This window comes from Pseudogymnoascus verrucosus, assembly GCF_001662655.1.
Source record: "Pseudogymnoascus verrucosus strain UAMH 10579 unplaced genomic scaffold scaffold_11, whole genome shotgun sequence".
NCBI lineage: Eukaryota > Fungi > Ascomycota > Leotiomycetes > Thelebolales > Thelebolaceae > Pseudogymnoascus > Pseudogymnoascus verrucosus.
Genome location: NW_017263662.1, coordinates 583,189 through 606,110, shown reverse-complemented (window position 1 = coordinate 606,110; position 22,922 = coordinate 583,189). Strand labels below are relative to the sequence as shown.

General features: G+C 54.2%; 6 protein-coding genes across 6 annotated transcripts; 4 read left to right on the top strand and 2 right to left on the bottom strand.

The window, feature by feature from the left end:
• Positions 1 to 856: 856 nt before the first annotated feature.
• Positions 857 to 1,306, bottom strand: VE01_03668 (uncharacterized protein; the record flags this gene model as incomplete). Its single annotated transcript, XM_018273153.2, has 1 exon — positions 857 to 1,306. The coding sequence occupies exon 1, from the start codon at positions 1,175 to 1,177 to the stop codon at positions 857 to 859; it is 321 nt and encodes a 106-aa protein (XP_018132343.1). The 5' UTR covers positions 1,178 to 1,306.
• A 654-nt stretch (positions 1,307 to 1,960) lies between these two features.
• VE01_03667 (uncharacterized protein) lies at positions 1,961 to 5,833 on the top strand. The gene is made up of 3 exons (XM_018273152.2): positions 1,961 to 2,679; positions 2,773 to 2,996; positions 3,059 to 5,833. Exons 1-3 carry the CDS (start codon positions 2,289 to 2,291, stop codon positions 5,414 to 5,416), a joined length of 2,973 nt encoding a protein of 990 aa, XP_018132348.1. The 5' UTR covers positions 1,961 to 2,288; the 3' UTR covers positions 5,417 to 5,833.
• A 1,480-nt stretch (positions 5,834 to 7,313) lies between these two features.
• On the top strand, positions 7,314 to 8,617 carry VE01_03666 (uncharacterized protein). The gene is made up of 4 exons (XM_018273151.2): positions 7,314 to 7,711; positions 7,794 to 7,994; positions 8,050 to 8,201; positions 8,254 to 8,617. The coding sequence occupies exons 1-4, from the start codon at positions 7,497 to 7,499 to the stop codon at positions 8,469 to 8,471; spliced, it is 786 nt and encodes a 261-aa protein (XP_018132347.1). The 5' UTR covers positions 7,314 to 7,496; the 3' UTR covers positions 8,472 to 8,617.
• On the top strand, positions 8,618 to 10,845 carry VE01_03665 (uncharacterized protein). The gene is made up of 4 exons (XM_018273150.2): positions 8,618 to 9,465; positions 9,518 to 9,853; positions 9,900 to 10,107; positions 10,156 to 10,845. Exons 1-4 carry the CDS (start codon positions 9,190 to 9,192, stop codon positions 10,680 to 10,682), a joined length of 1,347 nt encoding a protein of 448 aa, XP_018132346.2. The 5' UTR covers positions 8,618 to 9,189; the 3' UTR covers positions 10,683 to 10,845.
• A 2,421-nt stretch (positions 10,846 to 13,266) lies between these two features.
• SP2_1 (Subtilisin-like protease 2) lies at positions 13,267 to 16,254 on the bottom strand. Its single transcript, XM_018273149.2, has 3 exons — positions 14,407 to 16,254; positions 14,166 to 14,351; positions 13,267 to 14,106 (listed from the first exon to the last, which is right to left on the bottom strand). Exons 1-3 carry the CDS (start codon positions 14,722 to 14,724, stop codon positions 13,408 to 13,410), a joined length of 1,203 nt encoding a protein of 400 aa, XP_018132345.1. The 5' UTR covers positions 14,725 to 16,254; the 3' UTR covers positions 13,267 to 13,407.
• Positions 16,255 to 18,216: 1,962 nt separating this feature from the next.
• On the top strand, positions 18,217 to 21,443 carry VE01_03663 (uncharacterized protein). Its single transcript, XM_018273148.2, has 3 exons — positions 18,217 to 18,394; positions 18,510 to 19,071; positions 19,371 to 21,443. The coding sequence occupies exons 2-3, from the start codon at positions 18,885 to 18,887 to the stop codon at positions 20,840 to 20,842; spliced, it is 1,659 nt and encodes a 552-aa protein (XP_018132352.1). The 5' UTR covers positions 18,217 to 18,394; positions 18,510 to 18,884; the 3' UTR covers positions 20,843 to 21,443.
• Positions 21,444 to 22,922: the final 1,479 nt, after the last annotated feature.

Below are 22,922 nucleotides of genomic sequence, written 5' to 3'. Positions count from 1 at the left end.
TGGCAATCACGATGGTAGTAGTGGTGGTTGGTGGTGGTAGTCGTACTGGAAGTAGTAGTCGTCGGCAGCCCACGAAGCCCTCACCACGCGATCCCGTACAGCAGTCGCTCAGTCAGTCAGCCAGTCAGCCTTGGACGATGTCAATCAGACACACACACGCGGCCGTCTCACCCCCATTCTCTCATCGCCAGACCATCGGGCCAGTGCAGTCCATCACCGTTATCACTGAAATAACGAGCATCCATCTCTTCCCCACCATGCAATCTGCCTGTCCCCCACCCTTTGACCGAGCGACCGACCGGAGGAGAGGGATGAGTGAGTGCTGTGGTGAGACTGCTGTGGTGAGACCACTGTTCGTCTGCTCGCGGTGACCTAGCTCACGTGCTCCGGGCCGGGCTTGACTCGTTGCGTGGGTGACTGTACAGTACAGCACAGCAGTACTGACCTGACTGTACAGACAGTAAAAGACGAATGCGTTGAGTCCTGGAGTAAAAAGTAAGTGAGTATGTACAGTCAGTAAGTACCGAGTACTCAGTACTCAGCAATCGGCGCTAGTTACGTGCCTGAAACCCGTCCCGTCTAGCCGCAGTAGGTGTAGTACGGGTGGGGCGTGGTCGAGTCGAGTCGAGTCGAGTGCAAAAATTCCTTCTTCATCGTCGCCCCCCGGTTGGTTTTGTGCTCACCCCGGTCCAACCCCCCGTCGGTTTCCTCCTCAAATCGGCCGTGCTCGGGTGGTTCTTCCTTTCCCTTATCTTGGCCCCCTTGGCTGTTTGGCTGTTGATGTATCGAGTACGTACTGCAAACTACCACAGATATAACCACAGACTACCACACACGACGACATCGCTGCCCCGCATTACTCGTGACTTTTGCCCCTCGCCCTCGCCCTCGCACTCGCCCTCGCCCTCGCACTCGCACTCGCACTCCCACTCGCACTCCCACGTCCACGCCCACGCCCTGCGTCTTCTCGTTCTTCTCGCCTCGTCCTCTTCTTCTTCTCCGCGGGCGGCACTCTCGCTATTGTCCGTCCGTGGTGTACTGTACGTTTCGCTCTTCCCCTTTCCCTCTTCGCTCTTCCCTCTTCGTTTCTCCTGCTCCGGCTCCTGCTCCGGCCGCCATCGCCATCGCCATCGCCCTCGCCCCCCACAGATACGCCGAGAGTAGAGAGTACTTCCATCGTCGGTGGTGTGTCGTCTGTACTGTCTGTAGTGCCTCTCCTGTCCTCTCCGTACTACTGTCTGCCCGTACTGTCCTCATTGTGGTCACTGCGCTCCCTCCACTCCTCTCTCCGCTCCCTCCGCCCATCCTCGCCGCCTCTGTTGTGTACCATACGTGCTATTGCGAGGGTTCACGGCGCTAATCCCTCAATTCCCGGCATCCTCCTTCTCTTGCCTCCTACCTCCCTTCCTTTTCCTTCTCCCTTCCCCATTCTCCATTGTTCCCCATCGTTTCTCCATCGTACCTTCCCTGTCGCCTCCTCCCTTCTTCCCTGCAATTTCCCGGTACGTACCACCTAGTCGCAGCTATCGGAAACTAATCCCAACTAATCCCACCGACTAACGGATTACTAGGGTGATTACTAGGAATTACTAGGGATTACTAGTGCCACATTCCCTCGTCCCTCCTTCGCCCGCCCCTGCTCCTCCCACCCTTCCCTTCCCTCGCCGGCCCTCGCTCTTTCCGCCGCTGCAATGTCATCGGGAGTGACGGCACTCTAGTCCACTCACTCTAGTCCACTCACCCCCTCCGTACACACACCGGTCAACCCGGTCCTTAGTCTCTTTCCGCTCCTTAGTCTCTTAGGCTCTTAGTCTCTTTCCGCTCCAAAAAACCTTCCATCAGTCAGTAGCGGGGTACCCTGTTGGTACTCGGTCTTGGCTGATCGTCCCTCCTCATCGTCATGTATCTTCAGGTCATCCTCGTCCATCCTCACCCCCAAGATCCCCCACCCTCCTCTCCCCCTCCACTCCCCTCCTTCCCACCACTCACCATCCCCCAATTCCCATTCAGGTCCCTCCCTTCGCCGGCTTGAGACGAATCCACTTCTCGTCCACTCAGATGCACCACCGACTTACCCGTCCTGGTCCCCATCTTTCTGTTGTGGTCGCTCGTCGGTCCTACTAAAAATGTCTTTTTTTTCTTTTCCCTGCGCCATATATTAATACTTCCTCATCCCCCCTTCCGTCTGGATTCTTCTCTCCTCCTTCCTCTCCTTGTCCACGGGCGAAAATCACATTCAACCACCAATCTCCACTCTCCCCCCCTCCCCCCCCCCCGAATCCGCTGCAATGGCGCGCGATCTCGAAGTCGGAAACGCCGAGGCGGAAGACCGCCGGAGCATCGCCAACAATGAGAAGGAAGTCGAGCTCGACGAGTACAGCAACCTGGTCCGCTACATCTCTACCTACCGCGACACCAAGGGAGCTGCCGCCGTCGTCGACGAGCAGGAGGATTACGATGAGAAGAAGCGTCCCTGGTACGCCTTCTGGCGCAAGGAGCTCGGTCCCGGCGGCGCCATCGATATCCCCACCGAGTGGCTCGAGACCGACATCGCCACGGGTCTGACCTCTGAGGAGGTTGAGCGCAGAAGGCGCAAGACCGGCTACAACGAGCTGGCTGATATCAAGGAGAACATGTTTCTCAAGTTCGTCGGCTTCTTCCGCGGCCCGGTTCTCTATGGTACGTTCCAATTGCTTATTCTCATTCGCCGAGATATTCTGCCATTGGCGGTGGCGATTCAAATCACGTGCTAACTCGTGTTTTTCTCTGCAGTTATGGAAGTCGCTGTTCTCATCGCGGCTGGTCTGCGTGCCTGGATTGATTTCGGTGTTATTATCGCTATTCTGTTGCTCAACGCCGTCGTCGGCTGGTACCAGGAGAAGCAGGCTGCCGATGTCGTCGCTTCGCTCAAGGGTGATATCGCCATGAAGGCCACCGTCGTCCGCGACGGTGTTGAGCAGGAGATCCTCGCCCGTGAAATCGTCCCTGGAGATATTGTAAGCATTCCCGTTCCCAACTCACTCAATTGGCGGACCTCGCGCTAATAGTCTTTCCACAGGTCATCCTCGAAGGTGGTGGCCACGGAACGGTCGTTCCCGGTGACTGCCGTCTCATCTGCGCTTACGATAACAAGGAAGATGGATTCGCCAACTACCAAACCGAGATGCGCGCACAGGGTCTCGCTGGCAAGAAGGGCGGCAACCCTGAGGACGAGGATGAGGAGGGTCTGCCCCACGGCGGCCACGCTCTTGTCGCTATTGATCAGTCTTCCATGACCGGAGAGTCCCTCGCCGTCGAGAAGTACGTCACCGATGTCTGCTACTACACCACTGGCTGCAAGCGCGGCAAGGCCTACGCTATCGTCACCTGCTCTGCCAAGGGCTCGTTCGTCGGAAAGACCGCCATGCTTGTCTCTGGTGCCCAGGATTCCGGTCACTTCAAGGCCATCATGAACAGCATCGGAGGAACTCTTTTGGTTCTCGTCATGGCCTTCATCCTCGCTGCCTGGATCGGTGGTTTCTACAGACACTTGAAGATCGCTACCCCCGAGGACTCGTCCAACAACCTCCTCCATTACGCTCTTATCCTGCTCATCGTCGGTGTCCCCGTCGGTCTGCCAGTTGTTACCACCACCACCCTCGCCGTCGGTGCTGCGTACCTCGCCAAGGAGAAGGCTATCGTTCAGAAGCTCACTGCCATCGAGTCCCTCGCTGGTGTTGACATTCTCTGCTCTGACAAGACCGGTACCCTCACTGCCAACCAGCTGTCCATCCGCGAGCCATACGTGGCTGACGGTGTCGACATCGACTGGATGATGGCTGTCGCTGCCCTGGCCTCTTCCCACAACACCAAGCACCTGGATCCCATCGACAAGGTCACCATCGTCACCCTCAAGCGCTACCCAAGGGCCAAGGAGATGCTCATGGAGGGATGGAAGACCCACTCTTTCACTCCCTTCGACCCCGTCTCCAAGCGTATCACCACCGTCTGCGAGAAGAACGGCGTCATCTACACCTGTGCCAAGGGTGCCCCCAAGGCCATCCTCGCCATGTCCAACTGCTCCAAGGCTGTCGCCGACGAGTACCGCGCAAAGTCCCTCGAGCTCGCCCACCGTGGTTTCCGTTCTCTCGGTGTTGCCGTCAAGGAGGGTGAGGGTGACTGGCAGCTGCTCGGTATGCTTTCGCTCTTCGACCCTCCCCGTGAGGATACCGCCCAGACCATCGCCGATGCCCAGCACCTCGGACTCCAGGTTAAGATGCTTACTGGTGACGCTCTTGCTATCGCCAAGGAGACTTGCCGCATGCTCGCGCTCGGCACCAAGGTTTACGATTCCGACAGACTTGTCAACGGTGGCCTCACCGGCAGCACCATGCACGATCTTTGCGAGAAGGCCGACGGATTCGCCGAGGTTTTCCCCGAGCACAAGTACCAGGTCGTCGAGATGCTTCAACAGCGTGGCCATCTTACTGCCATGACTGGTGACGGTGTCAACGATGCTCCATCTCTCAAGAAGTCTGACTGCGGTATCGCCGTCGAGGGTGCCACCGAGGCTGCCCAGGCCGCCGCTGACATCGTCTTCCTCGCCCCCGGTCTGTCCACCATCGTCTCCGCCATCAAGATCTCCCGCCAGATTTTCCAGCGCATGAAGGCCTACATCCAGTACCGTATCGCTCTCTGCCTGCATCTCGAGATCTACCTCGTCACCTCGATGATCATCCTCAAGGAGACCATCCGCGCCGAGCTCATCGTGTTCATTGCCCTGTTCGCTGATTTGGCTACCATCGCCGTCGCCTACGATAACGCTCACTACGAGAAGCGCCCTGTCGAGTGGCAATTGCCCAAGATCTGGGTCATCTCCGTCGTCCTTGGTTCTCTTCTCGCTCTCGGCACCTGGGCCATCCGCGGCACACTCTTCCTGCCAAACGGAGGTATCATCCAACGCTACGGTTCCGTCCAGGAGATCCTCTTCCTCGAGGTCTCCCTCACCGAGAACTGGCTCATCTTCATCACCCGTGGCTTCGAGACCCTCCCATCCTGGCAACTAGTCGGCGCCATCCTCGGAGTTGACGCCCTCGCCACCATCTTCTGTATCTTCGGCTGGTTGTCTGGCGGTCTCGAGGAGTCCGTCTCAGGCGACTTCTCCCACTTCCGCGGCGATGGATGGACCGATGTCGTTACCGTCGTCTGTGTCTGGCTGTACTCCATGGCCGTCACCGTCGTCATCGCCATCGTGTACTACATGCTGACCAACTGGTCGTGGCTCGATAACCTCGGCCGTAAGTCGCGCAGCGTGCAGGACACGCAGATCGAGAACATCATCAGCCATCTCAGCAAGATCGAGCTCGAGCACGACAAGGAGAGGGATACCTGGAACATCAAGGCCAAGAGCGAGAACCTTGATGAGGATGACGAGTAAGCGGTTCGCTCAGTGGATCCTACTCGGCATACCTCTCTTCATACCCCTCCACTGCCGATACCTGCTCTTGTCAAATCATGAAAAAGGAAAGGCTCTGGGTGGGGTGAAGATGCGATAAAAAAGAAAGTAAAAATATAGACAAAAGCATAGAAAAAAAAGTCACATACCACACTACTACGTCTCTCTCACACACATCATCATCATCACATTGGCGAATCCGGCTCCACCAAAAGCCCGCGCCACGCTATTCACACACATTTTCCTTTTCTTATCTTATTATATATTACATGATATCTTGCATAGACATCTAGCGGGGTTTTTTTTGGCGGCGGTGGCGGCGGGGGTGCAATAGATTGTGAGAATTTTTTATACTTGTATATAGCGCGAGAGTGTAATAGACTTTTGGTTTCTAATGACCCTTTTTGTGTTCCTGTTCCCTTGCTTGTGCATGCATATGTGATCTTTTTCCAGGCCAGTCGAGTGGAGTGAAGAAGGGAGGGACGTCGCGCGACATGGGGATGCCCAGATCGTGGTGACTTTGTCAACTGGAGGGGTAGGTAGAGTACATGAGATGAGTAGCTTCGTTGTACATGCATAACCCACGTAGGACGACTAGGGAGGAAGGGGGGGCAAAAAAAAGCAGGGGTCGAAACTTTACTTACTCCATTCCCCCTTCTTGGCAGCGGGGGCGACTTTTACCGGGAGGCGGCCGGGAGCTGGGGGGGGGGGGTGGGGGGGTGCGAAGCTTCTTTTTTTGGGGGGGGAGGGGTTTGGGGATGGTGGCTGGGGGATGCGGGGGAGGTTGGTGACGCGGGTGGGTGGGGGTGGTGCGTGGGAATGGGGGTTTTGGAAGGAGTCACTCTTGTTTGGGGGAGAGGGAGGGGAGGGAGGGGTATATACCCCGCTTCCGCGTGTCGCTATGCTCGTATCAATAAGGGCGACCTAACCAGGGGTATATGTCGAAGACATATGGGAACTGGGTGGTTGGGCCTGGCGGAATGTGTGTTTGTGGTGGGCTGAGGGTGGGCTGAGGGAGACTGCGTGGTGGTGTTGTTGCTGTTGCTGTTTCAGGCTGCTGTTGTTGGCGGCCTTCTGTCACCGACAGGTTCTGCCGCCGAAGGGTTCTGCTAGCGACAGCGTCTGTTACCGCGGTGCCACTGTCGATATGATTAGTTACAAACGCGCCGTACTGGACCTGCAGGTGTACTTGATCCCGTGGCCGTAGTTTTCGTCGGCGTTTTGGCGAACGCTATGCAATAGACGTCACTACCTGAGAATCCGTGATGCACTCGGTGCTGCTGGTATAACGCGTCTTAAATAGCCGCTCTGTCTGCCTCGGTGACTCGCCACGAGCGTCCTAAAATGGTTCTGCTGGGGCGCGAATCTCGGCGTGGGTTCCCCACCTTAATGGTCTTTGGTGATGATGAGGCGGCACGGCGGTCTGCTCATGAAGTGGGCTCACACGGCGAATGTTTCGGCGTACCTCCTGTATGCAGTTGTGGAGTGGGAAGGAGGGGTAATCCCTTCCTGGACGTCATGGTGGGGGTGGAGGGGTAAGATAGCGGACCGTGCGGCCGCGTGCGGCCGCATGCGCCCGATGCGGTGATCATCCCGCACAGGCACGCGGCTATTTTGGCTGCGATGAGAACTAGCCACATGGCATTTCTTCTCCTTCTGGAGGAGGATTTCATATCTGTAGCCTCTGCTGATGCTGATTGGTGCGGTGGAGTCGGTAAGTGTAGGTATAGACGAGGAAAAGGAGTAATCCTGGAGTTTAATTAGGCCGATCGGTGTCGGAGGTTGTGTCGTGTCAGGCCGTGGATAGTGGTCGGAGTTAATGAAATCGCCGTCTGACTTGATACGTTGATACGCAACCCCGCACGGTCGTTGATGGTGTATAAAAGAACGCATCCATGCCAAGAGACGACTTATCGAGATATTGAGATTGACAGAGGATTCGACTGTCATTTAGGCGCCTTGATATCGTATTTCTGACTCGAAAACACCGCCTGGTAAAAACTGTCGTAGCCATCGAACCATCACAATCAGGCCACTTTTACTCGCCGACCAACTCGCAGAAATGGCATTCCCATATAAGCATGTCCTCCTCATTGGAGCAACATCTGGTATCGGCAAGGCGATGGCGGAGCGACTCATTGCCGAAGGCGTGAAAGTGACAGCCGTCGGGCGGCGCAAGGATGCCCTCGAGGAGTTTGAGAACGCGCACCCCGGCCTTGCTCGCGGTGCGGCGCTGGATATAACACAGCTGGATAAGATTCCTGGGTTTGCGAAACAGTAAGATTGGCCCTATTTTGTTTATGGACGCATGCTCCGTTTCACCGCGTTGAAGTCGATAACAAGAGCTGATCTGATGCAGCATCACGGAGGCGTCACCGGATATCGACTGCCTCTTCCTGAACGCGGGAATGCAGCGACCATTTGACTTTTCGAAGCCAGAGAGCGTGGACCTGAACGTGTTCAACGCTGAGACGATGGTGAACTACACGAGCTTGGTGGCCGTGACGCACGCGTTCCTGCCGTTCCTGATCGCGAAGGAGGGCCCATCGGGGATTATCTTGTGAGTTGGGGTGATATTCCGCAGAGCTGCTGCTGTTGGCTGACACAAGTGGAAGCACTGGGACGCATATATCAATCGTACCTGCGGCGCAGTTGCCGGGTTACTCCGCCTCGAAGTCGGCGCTGAATGTGTTTACGATGTGTTTGAGGGACCAGTTGCGTAATACGCAGATCAAAGTCACCGAGATTGTCGCTCCGGCTGTGAAGAGTGAGTTCCCCTCATGTGTCTCTGTCGTGACGACAGTCACTGATTTCTGTAGCCGAACTTCACGACTATATGGGCCTTGAGGTCGGCCGAAACCTCGGAATGCCGCTGGATAAATTCACCGAAGAAGCATACCAAGGGCTGTTGTCGGGCGAGGATACCATCGCTGTTGGTGGGATTATGATTCCTGGGGCGAAGGAGGCGATGGCGGATATAGTGGCAAAGCGCAGGACGATATTTACTTCGCTGGCGGAGCTGATCAGAAGCCGTTGATAGGTGAACGGGACGTTTTGGTCTGGTGGTCGGTGGGTTAGAGTAGGCCTTGAGGCACATCTCCTCTCATTCCTATTGTTCTGTATAATAGATGGGAAGGCCTCGGTTTAGTTGGTAGCGCCTTAATAACATTGCTGCCGCCGAACAATTCGGGATACCGAGACGTGATCATGACTTGTGAATAGCGAGCAAGACCAACGGCATTTCGCGCCATTGTGAGATATCCATAGAGAAAGGTGTAGCGCCAGCCATTCTAATCTCCGAAGGGGTCTTTTGAGTATTTCATAGCTCGGCTCTTTTTGAAGGTCGTTCCTTCCCCAGGTTTTGTTCCTGCCTGACGTTCTGTGCCCCTGAAAATCGCTTGTGCTGATGAGAGAAAAATGTGGGGCGATCTCCATCCGAGTCAACAAACGACCACCCCTGAAACCTTAATTGAACGACAGCCCAATTGACTAATCCTGGTGCTGTTTGAAGAATTACCTGCCAATTCTCATCTTCAACATACCAATGGGTACGGATCCAATAATACAACATTCTAATTTTATGATATTCGAAATTTATCCGTGTCACGTGCTCGCATAATTTCGGCTTAAAAGTTGGCGTCAATAGCCGCGATTATCGTGATATACGCCTACTAGGAAGACTTCGGGACGGAGCCACCATTTGAGATAATATTTACTCTACTGTAAAGATAATCTCACTGAGTTCGCCAGGCATCATGGCTACCAAATTGAGACAGTTGCCCTTGCGAGCGGCCCTTCGCACAGCAACACGCTGCGCACCGCGTCAACAGCGCTATTTTGCGTCAACCCCGAAATGCTCCACAGATGGTGTGTATGGGGAATTGACGGCAATGAGGACGCGGACTCCCTTCATCGAGGCATTCCGGAAACAGCAGGAGGGTAAACAATCAGCACCAATAAGTTCGCCTGTGGGAGACAAGGCGCCGATTGACACCACCCCAAAACGGATGTCGGAGAGTTTCCATAAAGTGGTGAGTAATTACGGGGTGGATTTACATCACGACTATATTGACAGTGTTGTAGACCTTACCTCTTGCGCGTGACCCGTGGCTCCTTGATTCGTACATCAATGCCACGGGCCACATCAGGCTTGGGACGATCTTTATGGATCTCGATGCGCTTGCTGGCGTGGTGGCATACAAGCACACCGGAGACTCGGTCATGACGGTAACGGCGGCTGTGGACCGTATCACGCTGAAGCACCCTCTAACGTCTATCTGCGATCTCGAATTGAGCGGACAGGTGACCTTTGCCACGGGAAGGAGTAGCATGGAGATCTCCCTTCAAGTTGCGAAAGCGCCTGAAGAAGGGAAGGAGGCAAAAGAGGAGGATATCCTCTTGACCTGCGCGTTTACTATGGTGGGCCATCTTGTCAAGTGCATCTACGCAATACTAACAGTTCAAGGTATCTCTGGACCCGGCAACCAAGAAGCCTGTCAACATCAGCCCCTTAAAACTTGTGACCGATGAAGAGCACAGGCTCTACAAAGAAGGCGAAGAGAACTATAACGCCAAAAAGGAGCTCTCCAAAATTGCCCTCCGTAAACAAACCCCCAACGACGAAGAATCAGACCTCATTCATGCTCTCTGGCTCAAGCAATCCGAATACTCAGGTAACCCCTCTTCCTCCCCATCCCACGAACCATACTCACACTCTATAGATGCGACCAGCGCGATGCAAAAACCCGCCAACGCTCACTACATGTCCTCATCCCTAATCCAATCCGTGCAGATCATGCAACCCCAGTACCGCAACAGGCACAACTTCATGATCTTTGGTGGTTTCCTCCTGAAATCCACATTCGAACTAGCCTTCACCTGCACCTCAGCCATCTCACACGCGCGCCCACGCTTCCTCGCCCTTGACCCGTCGACATTTGCCAATCCTGTCCCAGTAGGATCAGTATTGTACATGTCCGCTGTTGTGGCGTACACAGAGCCAGGGGTCGGGGACAGCACGCGGGTGCAGATTCGGGTTGACACGCATGTGCGAAGTGTGGAGCACGGAGAGGTGCGGCCGACAGGGCAGTTTAATTATACGTTCGAGGTGCCTGGGGAGCTGAGTATCGTGCCACAGACGTATGGAGAGTTTGTTATTTATTTGGATGCGAGGAGGAGGGCTATGCGGGTTGCAGGGAGGGCCGAGAGTGGTGCCGAGGGTGCGGGCCAGGATGGGATTCTGGGTTAGACGAGTTGTATTTGATAGAAATGTTGAGATAATAGATGGCTGGGATCTGGTGGTGATTCTATATTTACCTACATATTGTTTCTCGATGCGTGGCGGGTTAAACCGCTATTCCAGATGAACTATATTAGTTGTAGCTTCTGGTGTCAAAGACTTTCATTTTACCTGCCAGTCTCATATCTGAAGCTTTCAGTTCAGTACGGCTCGTGTTCCTATTCTCGGATACTTCTTCAACAGCAACCATAACTGTACTTCCACCAGCAACAGCACCACGCATGACAATGACAAATGACAACAGGACTTCGCGGTGACAAGAATCCTCACCTCCAAGAATGACCCCAACCCCAGAGCTCCATCACCCTTCGTCAACGCTTGCAAAACAATCCAACCCACATTCTTTCCTCTGGGCAGCCATCCGTCTTTCCTATTTTCCGTACGGATCGTCTGGAACGGGGCGGCGATTGTCCTTTTCTAGCACTTTGACATGGGTAGAGGTTGGATTTCACAGGGGACTTGGTTTCATGGTCGTCGTAAACTCATGCATCACCAGAGAACGAACGGCCCAGCTTCGTGAAGTAAATCGACGTTTCGGTGCTAGAAGAAGAGGAAAGCTGTATATTTTGGTGAGTGGATTCTCCTCTCTTCTTTTTTTCCCTCTCATTTTCGTTCTCGTTCTTAATTTCAGCGTCAATTTGATTGAGGAAGAGCTTAAACTAGATACAGCTAACATACACACACATACTATCACTAAGCGTGGTTTTATAACTTCTATCTTCTATATATCATGGAAATCTGGCAAGGATGCAGATGGATATCAATCGCATATTCAACAAGGCAGCGTAGCTGTGGGGTTGGGGCGGCCGTGGTATCTTCCGTGAAGAAACCACGAGGAAAGACGAGGATTCTAAATGGTAAGGATCAATAGCGACTACCGCAGTGAGAGTAACAGTGACGACAAGAGCGCTACTGCGACATCACACTGCCCCCGGGTGACAACAATCCCAGGTGGTAACAGAACCGCAACACCCGGGAACCCATGACTCCCTCACCACCGTTACCACAGCAGTTGGTGCAATTATCCTCCGTATTTCGCCACGAGTTGCCGACAATTGTTGAAATCTCATATTCGTCACCGTGACCTTTTCTATCTCTTACTTTCTTGTACTATTTAAACGTTAGGATCCTCGATGCTCCCTTCGCCACAGTCGTCCGACTTTTTATACCTGCCCTTCCCCGCTTCTGTGGCCAATCTATTTCTGGATCTACACTGGGCTATCACTATGAGGTTCCCACCTCTGGGTGATGTGCGAATCGAGAGATAAGGTCTAGCTTGCATGAGCATGAGGTGTGGATGGGCGGTGCAGGGGGCGGGTGAATGGGCATGGACCAGGTAGGATGTGTAGACCAGGTAGGATGCATGCGCCACTGGCAGTGTTTTTGTCCAGGCCCAGGCCCTCTTGGCCATGAGCTAATCGACAGACGGCCGGCATACCGATAGGCGCGCTGCGGGGCACTCTATGGGCTGGTAATGAGGGTGATTGGATGTATGGACGACATGAAAGCAAACCCGATGCGCTATCCGCGGATGAAACTAAAGCAAGTCAAGGTAGGTAATCGCTCCCGCCGCCTTTCTTCTCTGGCTCATATTCATGGTGCTATTTCCTATGTGGCTGGTATATCTATCCCCTTTGGGGCATCCCCTCACCGGTATGGTGGTTTAAGCTCACTCACAAGCGGGAAAGCTTTTGTCGTCGGGTATAAAATCAATAACTACGGTTCGAGCTAAATTAAATCAGCATGTTGGATTTGCGGCATTCTGGGACACCGCCGTGGTGAGTGACTGGACTATATATGGCTGCAAATTTCGTTTGTGCTCAGAAACCAACCTGATACCAGCCTCGGGTCCCTTGCCGGGGTGCTGTCACCAAAGGGTGTCTGTTATGGCACTCTTGTCACCGTTACTGTTCCCGCTGCCGTTGCGCTGCTGTCACTGTCGCAGTTGTCATCGTTGCTAGCGATTTTTTGATCATTACGTATCACTCACACCACTCACAGCTACCTCATTTCCTCTACAATTCTCGTAGCGGATAATCTTGAGCCCCGATCTCTCCCACCTGGCTCTTTCTTTTGCCCGCCTTTGATCCCATCAATTCATCGGCACATACCTGTGATATATATACGAAGAAATGGAAGTAAACGGCCAAGTGAGTAGGTCTGGTCCTTAAGGTAGGGCACCAGGGACCGGAGCACTTGACTACCTCAATATACCTTTACGCACATTACACGTATGAGCTTTATGTCACCGATTCAAGAATTTGTTTATCCGCAAATCCCAGCTCAGCTAAGCCTCAACCCCCCGCTCTTCGAAATTGAGTTTCGACATCGAGAAATGATAACGTAGACTGTCGAAACGAAGTTAATATCGATGAGGAACACAAACGACATCTAAATCAAAGGGAACAAGAGAGAAGACAACTTTCCAAAACCAACCACTTTTCTCTCCCCCAAACCATTATTCAACCAACAAATATAAGACAGTCATGCAATATAGCAAACACATTTATTGAATTCTACCACAACCTCCACACCCCCACCAACTAGCTAGCTAAGCTATCCAAACAATCCTCCCTAATCAATATATAGTTCAGAAGATACGTCCCCTTCCCTCCCATAAATTCATGATCCATAAATCCTCATCCCTCCACCTCTCGTCAAAAAGCGAGAAATTTTAAGCACCGTTGCCGTTGTAAGCAATGAGGTTGATGCTACCCTTGGGGTCCTTGACAGAGCCCTGAACACCGATGGACGCGATCTTAGCGGCGACAGCGGATGGGGAGCTAAGTCCTCCAAGACCGATGAGGTAGGCGGCGAGACCGGCAACGTGGGGGGTGGCCATGGAGGTTCCGGAGATGGTGTTGGTGGCGGACTTGCTGCCGATCCATGCGGACTTCACGTCAACACCTGGGGCGAAAACGTCAAGGACAGCGCCGTAGTTGGAGAAGTCGGCGCGGGTGTCGGTGTTATCGATGGCACCGACGGTGATGGCGTTCTTGGCAGAGGCGGGGGAGTAGTTGGAAGCATCGGCATCGTCGTTACCGGCAGCGACGACAACGGTGACGCCGTTGGAGATGGTGGATTCGACGGCAGAGTTGAGGGCAGCGGAGTAGGAGCCGCCGAGCGACATGGAGAGGACAGACTTGCCATCACCGCCGTTCTGGCCAACGAAGTTGATGCCGGCAATGACGCCAGAGTTGGAACCGGATCCGTCAGCGTCGAGGACCTTGACGGCGACAAGGTTCGCCTTGCTGGCAACACCGTAAGTGGCGCCAGCGATGGTGCCGGCACAGTGGGTGCCGTGTCCGTTCTCATCAGTATCCGGGGAGCCCGAAATGTAGTTAGCGCCCCATTTGGCGCGGCCCTCGAACTCCTGTGTAGGTGTCAGTAGGAAATTTCAATGCGGGGCAATAAGCGTGAATGGAGACTAACCGAGTGCTCAATGTAGATTCCGGTGTCAACGACGTAGACGGTGGATCCCGAGCCAGCGGAGCTATCGTAGATGTAGCTGTTAGAGCCAGCCGCCTTGTGGGAGATGCGGCCAAGACCCCAGGTAGCACCAGAGCGGGTCTCGAGGGCGTTGGCTTGGACCTTTCCATCCTTCTCAATCCATGCGACCTGGTGCTCGTTAGTCATGTGCGGCAGGTTTTTAGAACTGGGTGTCATCACATACCAGAGGTGACGCGGCGATCTCACCGATGCTGGCGGTGTCGGTCTCGATCTGGTAGCCCTTGAAGCCAGTGATGCTGTACTTGTGGCCAACACCCCTGTGGGCAGAGCTGCGCTTGCTCAGGATGCGGCTGACGGAAGCGAACTCGGACTCGATGTCGGCATCATTGACACCCTTGTTGAAGACAACAATGTAGCTGTCTGGGATGATAGCCTGGGCTCCGGGGCTGCGAATCTTGGCGTTCTGTGCCTCGACGGGGGCAGCAGCAATGAGGGGCAGGAAGCAGGCCGCAAGGGCAATGAGACTCTGGGAGAACTTCATGATGTTCGGTGGAGGACTGGTGATGTGATGGTGAGGAGATGTGGATGAGGATAATAGTGAGACTGGAGGCGGGATATCCGCTGAGCTTTATAGAAGGTTCGCCAGGAACGGGCCAGGACCTGATCTTGCGAGATTGGGCTCACGGGAGCTAAGGACGGTGAACCATTAAGGGAGGCGAAGTGACAACTGCCTATTCGGATGTAGTTCCGTGATGGACGTGATGTGCGTATCGCGATGGCGACATGCCCCGAGGGTAAGTCATGTCGATCTGGCGGCGTGGTCAAGCTTGGCCAGACGCCGGCAGCGGAGGATATGGGGAGCGGGCTTCTTGATTGGGAAGTTGATTCGGTCAGATAGATAGAGGGCAGATGAGAGGGGTGAGAAGGGGTGTGATGCGGGGGGATGAGGAGGGCATGATGGTGGGATGGTTCGTCGAGGAAGAATAGAGAAGCCCCGAGAAGGAAGCTACAAGCACGGCCGGCGAGCTTATAGGCCTGTGATTGCCCTATGATGGGTTGATGATTGAAGATCACCGATGCCGATCAGGAGGCGGTGCGGTCGGCGGGCAGTCCGAGCTTGATGCTTGCGGAGGTGCGATTTCCCAATTAAGAAACATAGGGATCCCTGTGCAGCGGCTAATGGTATCAGGGGACGGGTGGAGAAGCGTCAAGGGGTGATGAGGGATGCTGAGGGTGCCAAGAGTGGTCTGCCAACGTCTCGTGGCAGGGGTCACGCACTGCCGAGCTCCGGCATGCCCGTGGCTCCATAATCCCCATGATACCATCCGAGACATGATACTGAGAGTGGAAGGCCGGAAGAACAGAAGGTTTTAGTCTTCTGGGACGGAGGCGTGGCGTGCAGGAGAAGCGATTACGATTGAAGAAGGAGGGACGACAGTAGCGAAAGGGAGGGTGATGTTCGTGGGAGTAGATCGGCGGTAGGGTAGGCAGGTAAGTATATGTGATATGCCCCAGTTAGGTAACAGGGTCGGGTATAGTGGATGCGGGATGGCTGCATGAAAGCATGCTTGCTTGGATGCTAGGGAAGGGGGGTATTGGAGGGGCTGAAGGAGTTTGAGGGGGATGATTGAGGGGTTGGTCAGCGGCAGTTGGCAGCAGCGGGTGGTCCGCGGGACTGCTGTAGCGGCGTGGGATACCAAGGACAGGGAAGGGGTAGGGAGCAGGGAAGAGTGACCATGATGGTTTCGGCGAGATATACCAGGGCACAGCCGTATATCAGATGGTAGAATGAGATGAGACAGGGACGAAGGGACGACAAGAAATGGGGTGGAAGCGAAGAAGAGAAGTATCGAAGCTGAGAAACTGAGAAACTTCAGGGGGCAACAACGTACCTGTCGCGACGGATTTGTAGTAGATTTGCGGTGGATTTGCACATGGGATACATAGTTAGCTACAATACCTTGTTTGGCGGGCACATGCATGGTGCACACCTTGCCGTCGTGTGCGTGGGTGAGACATCGACAACTGAGACAGCGAAACATCAGACCCAGAAAAGGAGCAAGGAGTCAGTTGGCGGCCGATGTTGTTGTAATCGGCAGCCGCCAAGGCGCATCAAACGCCCGCCGCAGCCAATGAGAGCGGCTGACAGGCGTGCGTCCATGGCGCATCGCGCCAAGCCACTGGCACTTCTCGGCGCGGGCTTGGCACAGACTTGGCACAGGCTTGGTAGGGCCTTGGGGTGGTGGCCAGCAGACCCCAGTGCCGGACGAGGAAGATGAAGGGGGAAGGTGCGGGAAGAGGTGGCTGGGATGTCGTCGGTGATGGTTGGCGGTGGTTGGTTGCTGGTGGCCGTCGTCGGCGGTCGCTGGTCGGCGTTTTGTTTACATAGTATAGTACTCACACACATGCATACACAGCCATGCCTTGTTGGCTGGGCAGGCACATGCGACTTGCTGTTCGCTGGCTGCTGCTGGTGATGCTGGGCAGTCCCTGCCATGTAACGTCTCGGCGAGGTCATCCTGGGACCGGTTGGTGGTATTTGGTCGCATTTGGTGTCACCCTGGGGGTTTCATGGGGCAGATAAGCCTCGAGGCGCATTCTAAGTTTAGTGGCGGCGGGGTGGGAGGACGGCATACCAGTATGGCGCATGGCACTCCGGAATGAACGGGGGGAGGGAGGGGCAGAGAGTATGCGCCGGGGAGAAGGATGGGATGGGATGAGATGAACCAAGGTGAGTACAAGTACGAGATACGAGCGGGGAGAAGGAAAGGGAGAACGGCGGAATGGGAGAATAGGGGAGGGAGGGAGGGATAGAGCCTTGGCGGTTCCGTAGGATCGTGAGATGGTGAGGTGGAAGTGCACAGTGCACTGATGGGATACTGATAGCGATGGCGTACACGATCCTACAGAGCCGTATAGTATAGTACCGTGCAGTATATCCCAGTATATCCCAGTATATCTCACGATATCCCACAATATCCCAGCATAACCCAGCATGTACTCGTCACACAACACGAAGCAGCCGCATGAGAAATGAGAGAGAGAGGAAGGAGGGTACGGCGAGGTTGGGATGGTGTCATGTGACTACAAGATCGCGCACTCTCACGTACTATTCGCAGCTTGTTTCGCAGCTTGGACCGATGGACCTACCTCGTCATCTCAAACTAGCATTTCCTCCTCCTCCTCCTTCTCTTCCTCCCTTCTTCCCCCTCTTTCACCCTTCACACTACCTTATGAAACAATTAGCCAACGCCTCGTTTTGCCCCAAAAGACGCTTCCGAAGCCACCACCCACCATCATGGCCGACCCGTCCCGCCAAGCCGCCAAGCTGTCAACGCTCTCGACCTTCCAGAAGGGTATCCAGGTCCAGATGATCGGCGATGGCTAGCCGACCATCACCTACCTCGCTCGCAGGCGCGCTCACCGCGGGGGAAAGCGGCCAAGTCAGTTGCGCTGTATGCTGTGCTGTACACAATAAGCAGTATCCTTCAAGGCTGGAAAGATCATCAACGCGCAGGCAAGACAGGCAGGTCTGTACAGTATTTAGATGCAGAGAGTTAGCGCGCGGTCAGATCGAGAGAAGGTGCGTATGAGACAATGCGAGCTGGCGATGAGACAAAACAACGTGCTCACTGTGGGCTTCTGCTCGTAATGCGGATCTTGACACTGACGTTGGTGATCTGGTGCGCAGTTGGGAATGATGTGTAGTGGAGAAGACATGTTGGGCAGAGATCCACAGGTACTGCAGCTGGACGTGCTTGTGGTTTCACGTGATTATAGTCATGAGGTGCTTACTAATCTTGGAATGTCACATGCGTACACACGTGATTGAAAAATCTTGTTTAGTAAGCTATTACGTGAATACAACTTATAGTCTAGTCACGTGACAATTTCACGTGCGCAGCTCCCAACTTCGGTAATTGAACTCACGTGACTCTCACGGAACTGACGGCTCTCGTCGGGCATTCTCCGGTGAAAATCCCAATAAACCACCTCGGCGGCGGGGCGGCGACCCCGAACATCCAATCTCGATCCCATCTCGATCCCATCTCCATATCTCTCTCCAACCACATCCCGCGATCTAATCTCATCGCACCGGAATTACCCCCCGCCGCCATGACAACGCCATTACCTGAGATCGGCTTTTTTCTCCATTCTTTTGCCTCACATCGGTGTTGCCACTGGGCACCCGCCGCTGAAATGCTTTATCTGTGGGTATCTCTGGCCAAACAACTGCCTATCTCTGTCTAAATAATCTGCCCTCTTGCCACTATCTAACCCCAAACTACCCACCCGATATCCCCAACTAACCCAAACTCCTACTAGTCCCCCTCAACTTCCCCAGATTTGCCCTCTAATCTCTGATGACAAAACTCTTCCCTTCCCGCTCCATCATGCTAGTGCAATTGACTCCTCCCTCCCACGCCGTCTTCCCCTCAAACGACCTCCTCCTCCTCCCCCCTCTCCCTCCACTTTCCCCTTACTAACCCCGACCCTCCGATCGCCGCTGACAGCGGAGAGAGTGCTCACACGACTTCATCACCATCCGACGTTGCCCATCACCGATCGCGGATCTCCTCCTGCCTCTCGAGAGGGCGTATATCGAGTCCTCCCTTCCATCTCCGAATTCCCTGCTCGTCTTCACACCCCTCACTGCTCGAATCACAGCCGTTGTGATCCGTCCACTCAGGCACCATCACGATGCATGGTGGTCCCGAATCCATCGGCGAGGTGACCTCCGCCTCGCACCACAAGGCCTCCACGGACATCAAGACCAGCCCGTCCATACACTCGGGGGATGATGAGAAGCATGAATTGCAGGAGCAGGTTTCGGCGCCGAAGCTGCAGAGGAGGCTGAAGGCGAGGCATCTCCAGATGATTGCTATTGGTATGTTCATGATCTCGCAATACATAGTCGCTCTTTCCCGAGGAGTGTAGTACCCATTGCTCCTTCCTCGCACACTCGTTCTTTCCTAGGGATGATGTATCCATTGCTCCTTCCTCATCACCGGTCAGCCCTATGCCCATTGCCCTTTCCTCCTTATCCTGAAGAATGCCATGTCCATTACTCCTGCCCTCACTCGCTCTTTCCCCGCAATGCCATATCCATCGCTCTTGCCTCGCCCATCCCACATCTCGACCATTGCTCCTTTCTCATATTTCTTGATGAAGGCTAATACAGAACAGGAGGAACAATCGGAACAGGCCTCTTCATCGGTAGTGGTGGAGCCATCGCAAAGTCGGGACCAGCAGGCGCACTCATCGCATACATCTTCGTCGGCACGGTCGTGTACAGCGTCATGATGTCACTAGGCGAGCTGGCCACACACATTCCCATTTCCGGTGCTTTCACGGCATATGCTTCTCGTTTCGTTGACCCTAGCATCGGTTTCGCGATGGGCTGGATCTACTTCTTCTCGTGGGCTATCACCTTCGCGCTGGAGCTGAACGTGACGGGACTGATCATCCAGTACTGGGACCCCTCCCTCTCGATCGGTATCTTCATCGCTGTCTTCTGGGTCTTCATTGTTGCCTGTAACATGATGCCCGTCAGTTTCTATGGCGAGTTTGAGTTCTGGTTCTCCATGGTCAAGGTCATCACCGTCATCGGCTTCCTCATCTTCGGCATCTGCATTGATGCCGGTGCAGGCAAGGAGGGCTACCTCGGCTTCAGGTACTGGAAAGACCCCGGCGCATTCGCCTCATACCTCCTTCCAGAGTCGAACCCCGTATCCAAGTTCGTCGGCTTCTGGGCCGTGCTCGTGCAAGCTGGTTTCTCGTACCAGGGCACGGAACTCGTTGGTATCGCCGCCGGCGAGACCGAGAACCCGCGCAAGAACGTACCGTCCGCGATCCGCAAGACCTTCTGGCGTATCCTCTTCTTCTTCGTCTTCACCGTCTTCTTCATCGGCCTGCTGGTGCCGTACACCAATGAGCGCCTGATGTCCTCCGCCTCCGACGCCACCGCCTCCCCCTTCGTCATTGCGGCCGACTTGGCCGGCGTCAAGGTCCTCCCAGGCCTCATCAACGCTGTCCTCCTCTTCGTCGTCCTCTCCGCCGCAAACTCCAACGTGTACTCTGGTTCCCGTATTCTCGTCGGACTCGCGCACGACGGCTCGGCCCCGAAATTTTTCGCCCGCGCCTCCGCCCGCGGCGTCCCCTACTACGCCGTCATCTTCACCTCCGTATTCGGCTTCCTCGCCTTCCTCAACCTCTCCTCCGGGGCGTCGACCGTCTTCGAGTGGCTCCTCAACATCAGCGCCGTCGCGGGTTTCATCACGTGGGCCAGCATCGGAGCCTCGCACATCTGCTTCATGCGCGCGCTGAAGGCGCAGGGCGTGTCGCGCGACACGCTCCCGTACCGCGCGCCGTGGCAGCCGTGGTACGCGTGGTACGGGCTGTTCTTCAACGTGCTGATCTGCATCACGCAGGGCTTTACGGCATTCATGCCGTGGGATGTGACGCAGTTCTTCGTGGCGTATGTGAGCTTGATTCTCTTCGTGGTGCTGTTTGTGGGACACAAGGTTATCACGAGGTCCAAGTGGGTTAGGTCTGCGGAGGCGGATATTCTGACTGGCAGCTTGGCGTGCGAGGATGAGGAGTGGGAGAGCATTGCGCCGACGACGCTTTGGGGGAAGTTTTGGGAGTGGGTTGTGTAGGTGGCTGCGTGCTGTGTGGTACGCTGTTGGTATGGGTGTGTTGTGGGTGTGTTGTGGTCGTTGGGATGAGGTGAAGGTAACACATTTTTGATGTCGAGAGACTTGAGCATTGATGTCGAGAGACTTGCAACCGTTTTGATGTCGAGAGACTTGTTGTTTTGATGTCGAGAGACTTTGTCGTTTTGATGTCGAGAGACTTTAACAGCGCCCGGGCAAACGGACAAATGGCATTCGGAACGGTATATGGATCGGTTACACGGTATGGTGCATGGGTATGGGTATGGGACATGGGACATGGGACAGGAAACGGGAAAGGGGGAAATATTTGTGACGTCGAGAGACTTTCCAGCACTGATGTCGAGAGACTTTCGTTTACCCCTTGCATATAGCGTTTGTAGTCATGTCGAGAGGCTTCTTGGGATGGGGGGTGTGGTGTTTGATGTGAGAGGCTTTTCTGTGGTGGGATGGATGGCGGGTACACATATATGATGGATTGTCGGCGGAAGGTGATGTGACGTGTGCGATCTAGAGCGATTTTTGAGTTGTATTTTTTTTATATAGCGGGCATACACGAATAGAAATAGAAAAGCTGTATTATATATTTTGCATTTTAAATTCGTATATTATGTGTCCTTGGAAAATTTATATTGGGAGAGATTTTGTGAGATGATATGCGGGATGGGATGGTTAGTTAGATAGTAGTATGGATTGTCTTGTGTGTCATTTGGACAGTAAGAAAAGGGGTGGAAATAGGATGGAGAAGGATGTGTTGTTTAGTGCATGAAAAGGGTTGAAAAGGGGTGAAAAGGGGATGGAAAAAGGGGTGGGTGCAGGCATGTGGTCGGGAATAGCTCCGTGCATCCTCCCGGATGATCCTCATCGGCAGAGTTGCGCAGACATCTCTCACTGCATTACTCAAGATACATTCAATGAGCAGAAAAGCCTATCATTTCGCACGCAGCCAGCAAGCAACGACGGAACGATGGCATGTCGGGCCGGTTATAACAATGATGGCGCCAACACGAGCCTAATACGCGCCTGGTACATTTCTGAGTCAGGAAGGAGCTTTGGCTGCTGGTTCGCGACTTCCCTGAGTAGGTTGGGCAATGCCACTCATCGCTCTTTCTTTGGCTCTTCAGTTCTTGGCTATGGCGTGTCGGTCCTTCCATATCATTCTCACCTGGCGGCTTCTTTGGCCTGGCAGGGACGCCCTTAGCTCCTTCTGTTCCTGTCTCAGATGTAGTGTCTCGGTCCTTCCTTCCCGCGTTCAACTGGTATTGCTCCTTCTCTCACATTTTTAATCGCCTTGTGTCTATCGCCCCTTCCTTCACACTATGGAGGTCGTGACTTCCTCGCGAGGTGACGTGACGTTGGGGTTCGCTCTTTCTCTTTCTGTTGCGGCTTCCCTTTGGCTCCTTCCATTTTGTTTTCATATAGTCTCGCGCATTGTTTACAATGTTGCAACTACCACCTCTCAGTCGCTCCTTCCATCCTTCTCTGAGCCACCCTCTCCCGCCATTTGCTCATCAACAGCTCCTGCTCTTTCTATCCCTTGGTTTTAACTACCCTCTCGCACCTTCCCTTCCATTCTCAGCATTGCAATCATGCCATCATGACTTCATCCTCTCGGGCGCCCCCAAACATCCTCCCCAGACATCCTCTCGACAATATCTCTCTATCATCAGTTAAGAATCAGTCAAGAATCATTCAGTTACCATTCAATCAGTTCTCAATCATCACACAGTCTATCTCGCAAAGACCAAACAACGAGCCAAACCAGCACATGCCCTCACCATGTGTCGCCTTGTATCTACAACCTACTCCTGCGGCTGCGTAGGACCAACACCATGGCACTACTGTGCGAGCACTCGGGCGATGAGAAACGGTGTGATCCCACAAGAGGAAGGACTGCGCTTCACGCTAACCAATAACTGCATGCTTGATATGAATCAGGGGATCCTGACGGGGAGATTCAACCGGGTGTGCAACGTTTGTAGTCAGGGAGTGAACCCGGGCGATCTGATTATTTGGCCGAAAGAGCAGACGGAAGAGCAGACAAAAGAGCAGATGAAAGAGCAGA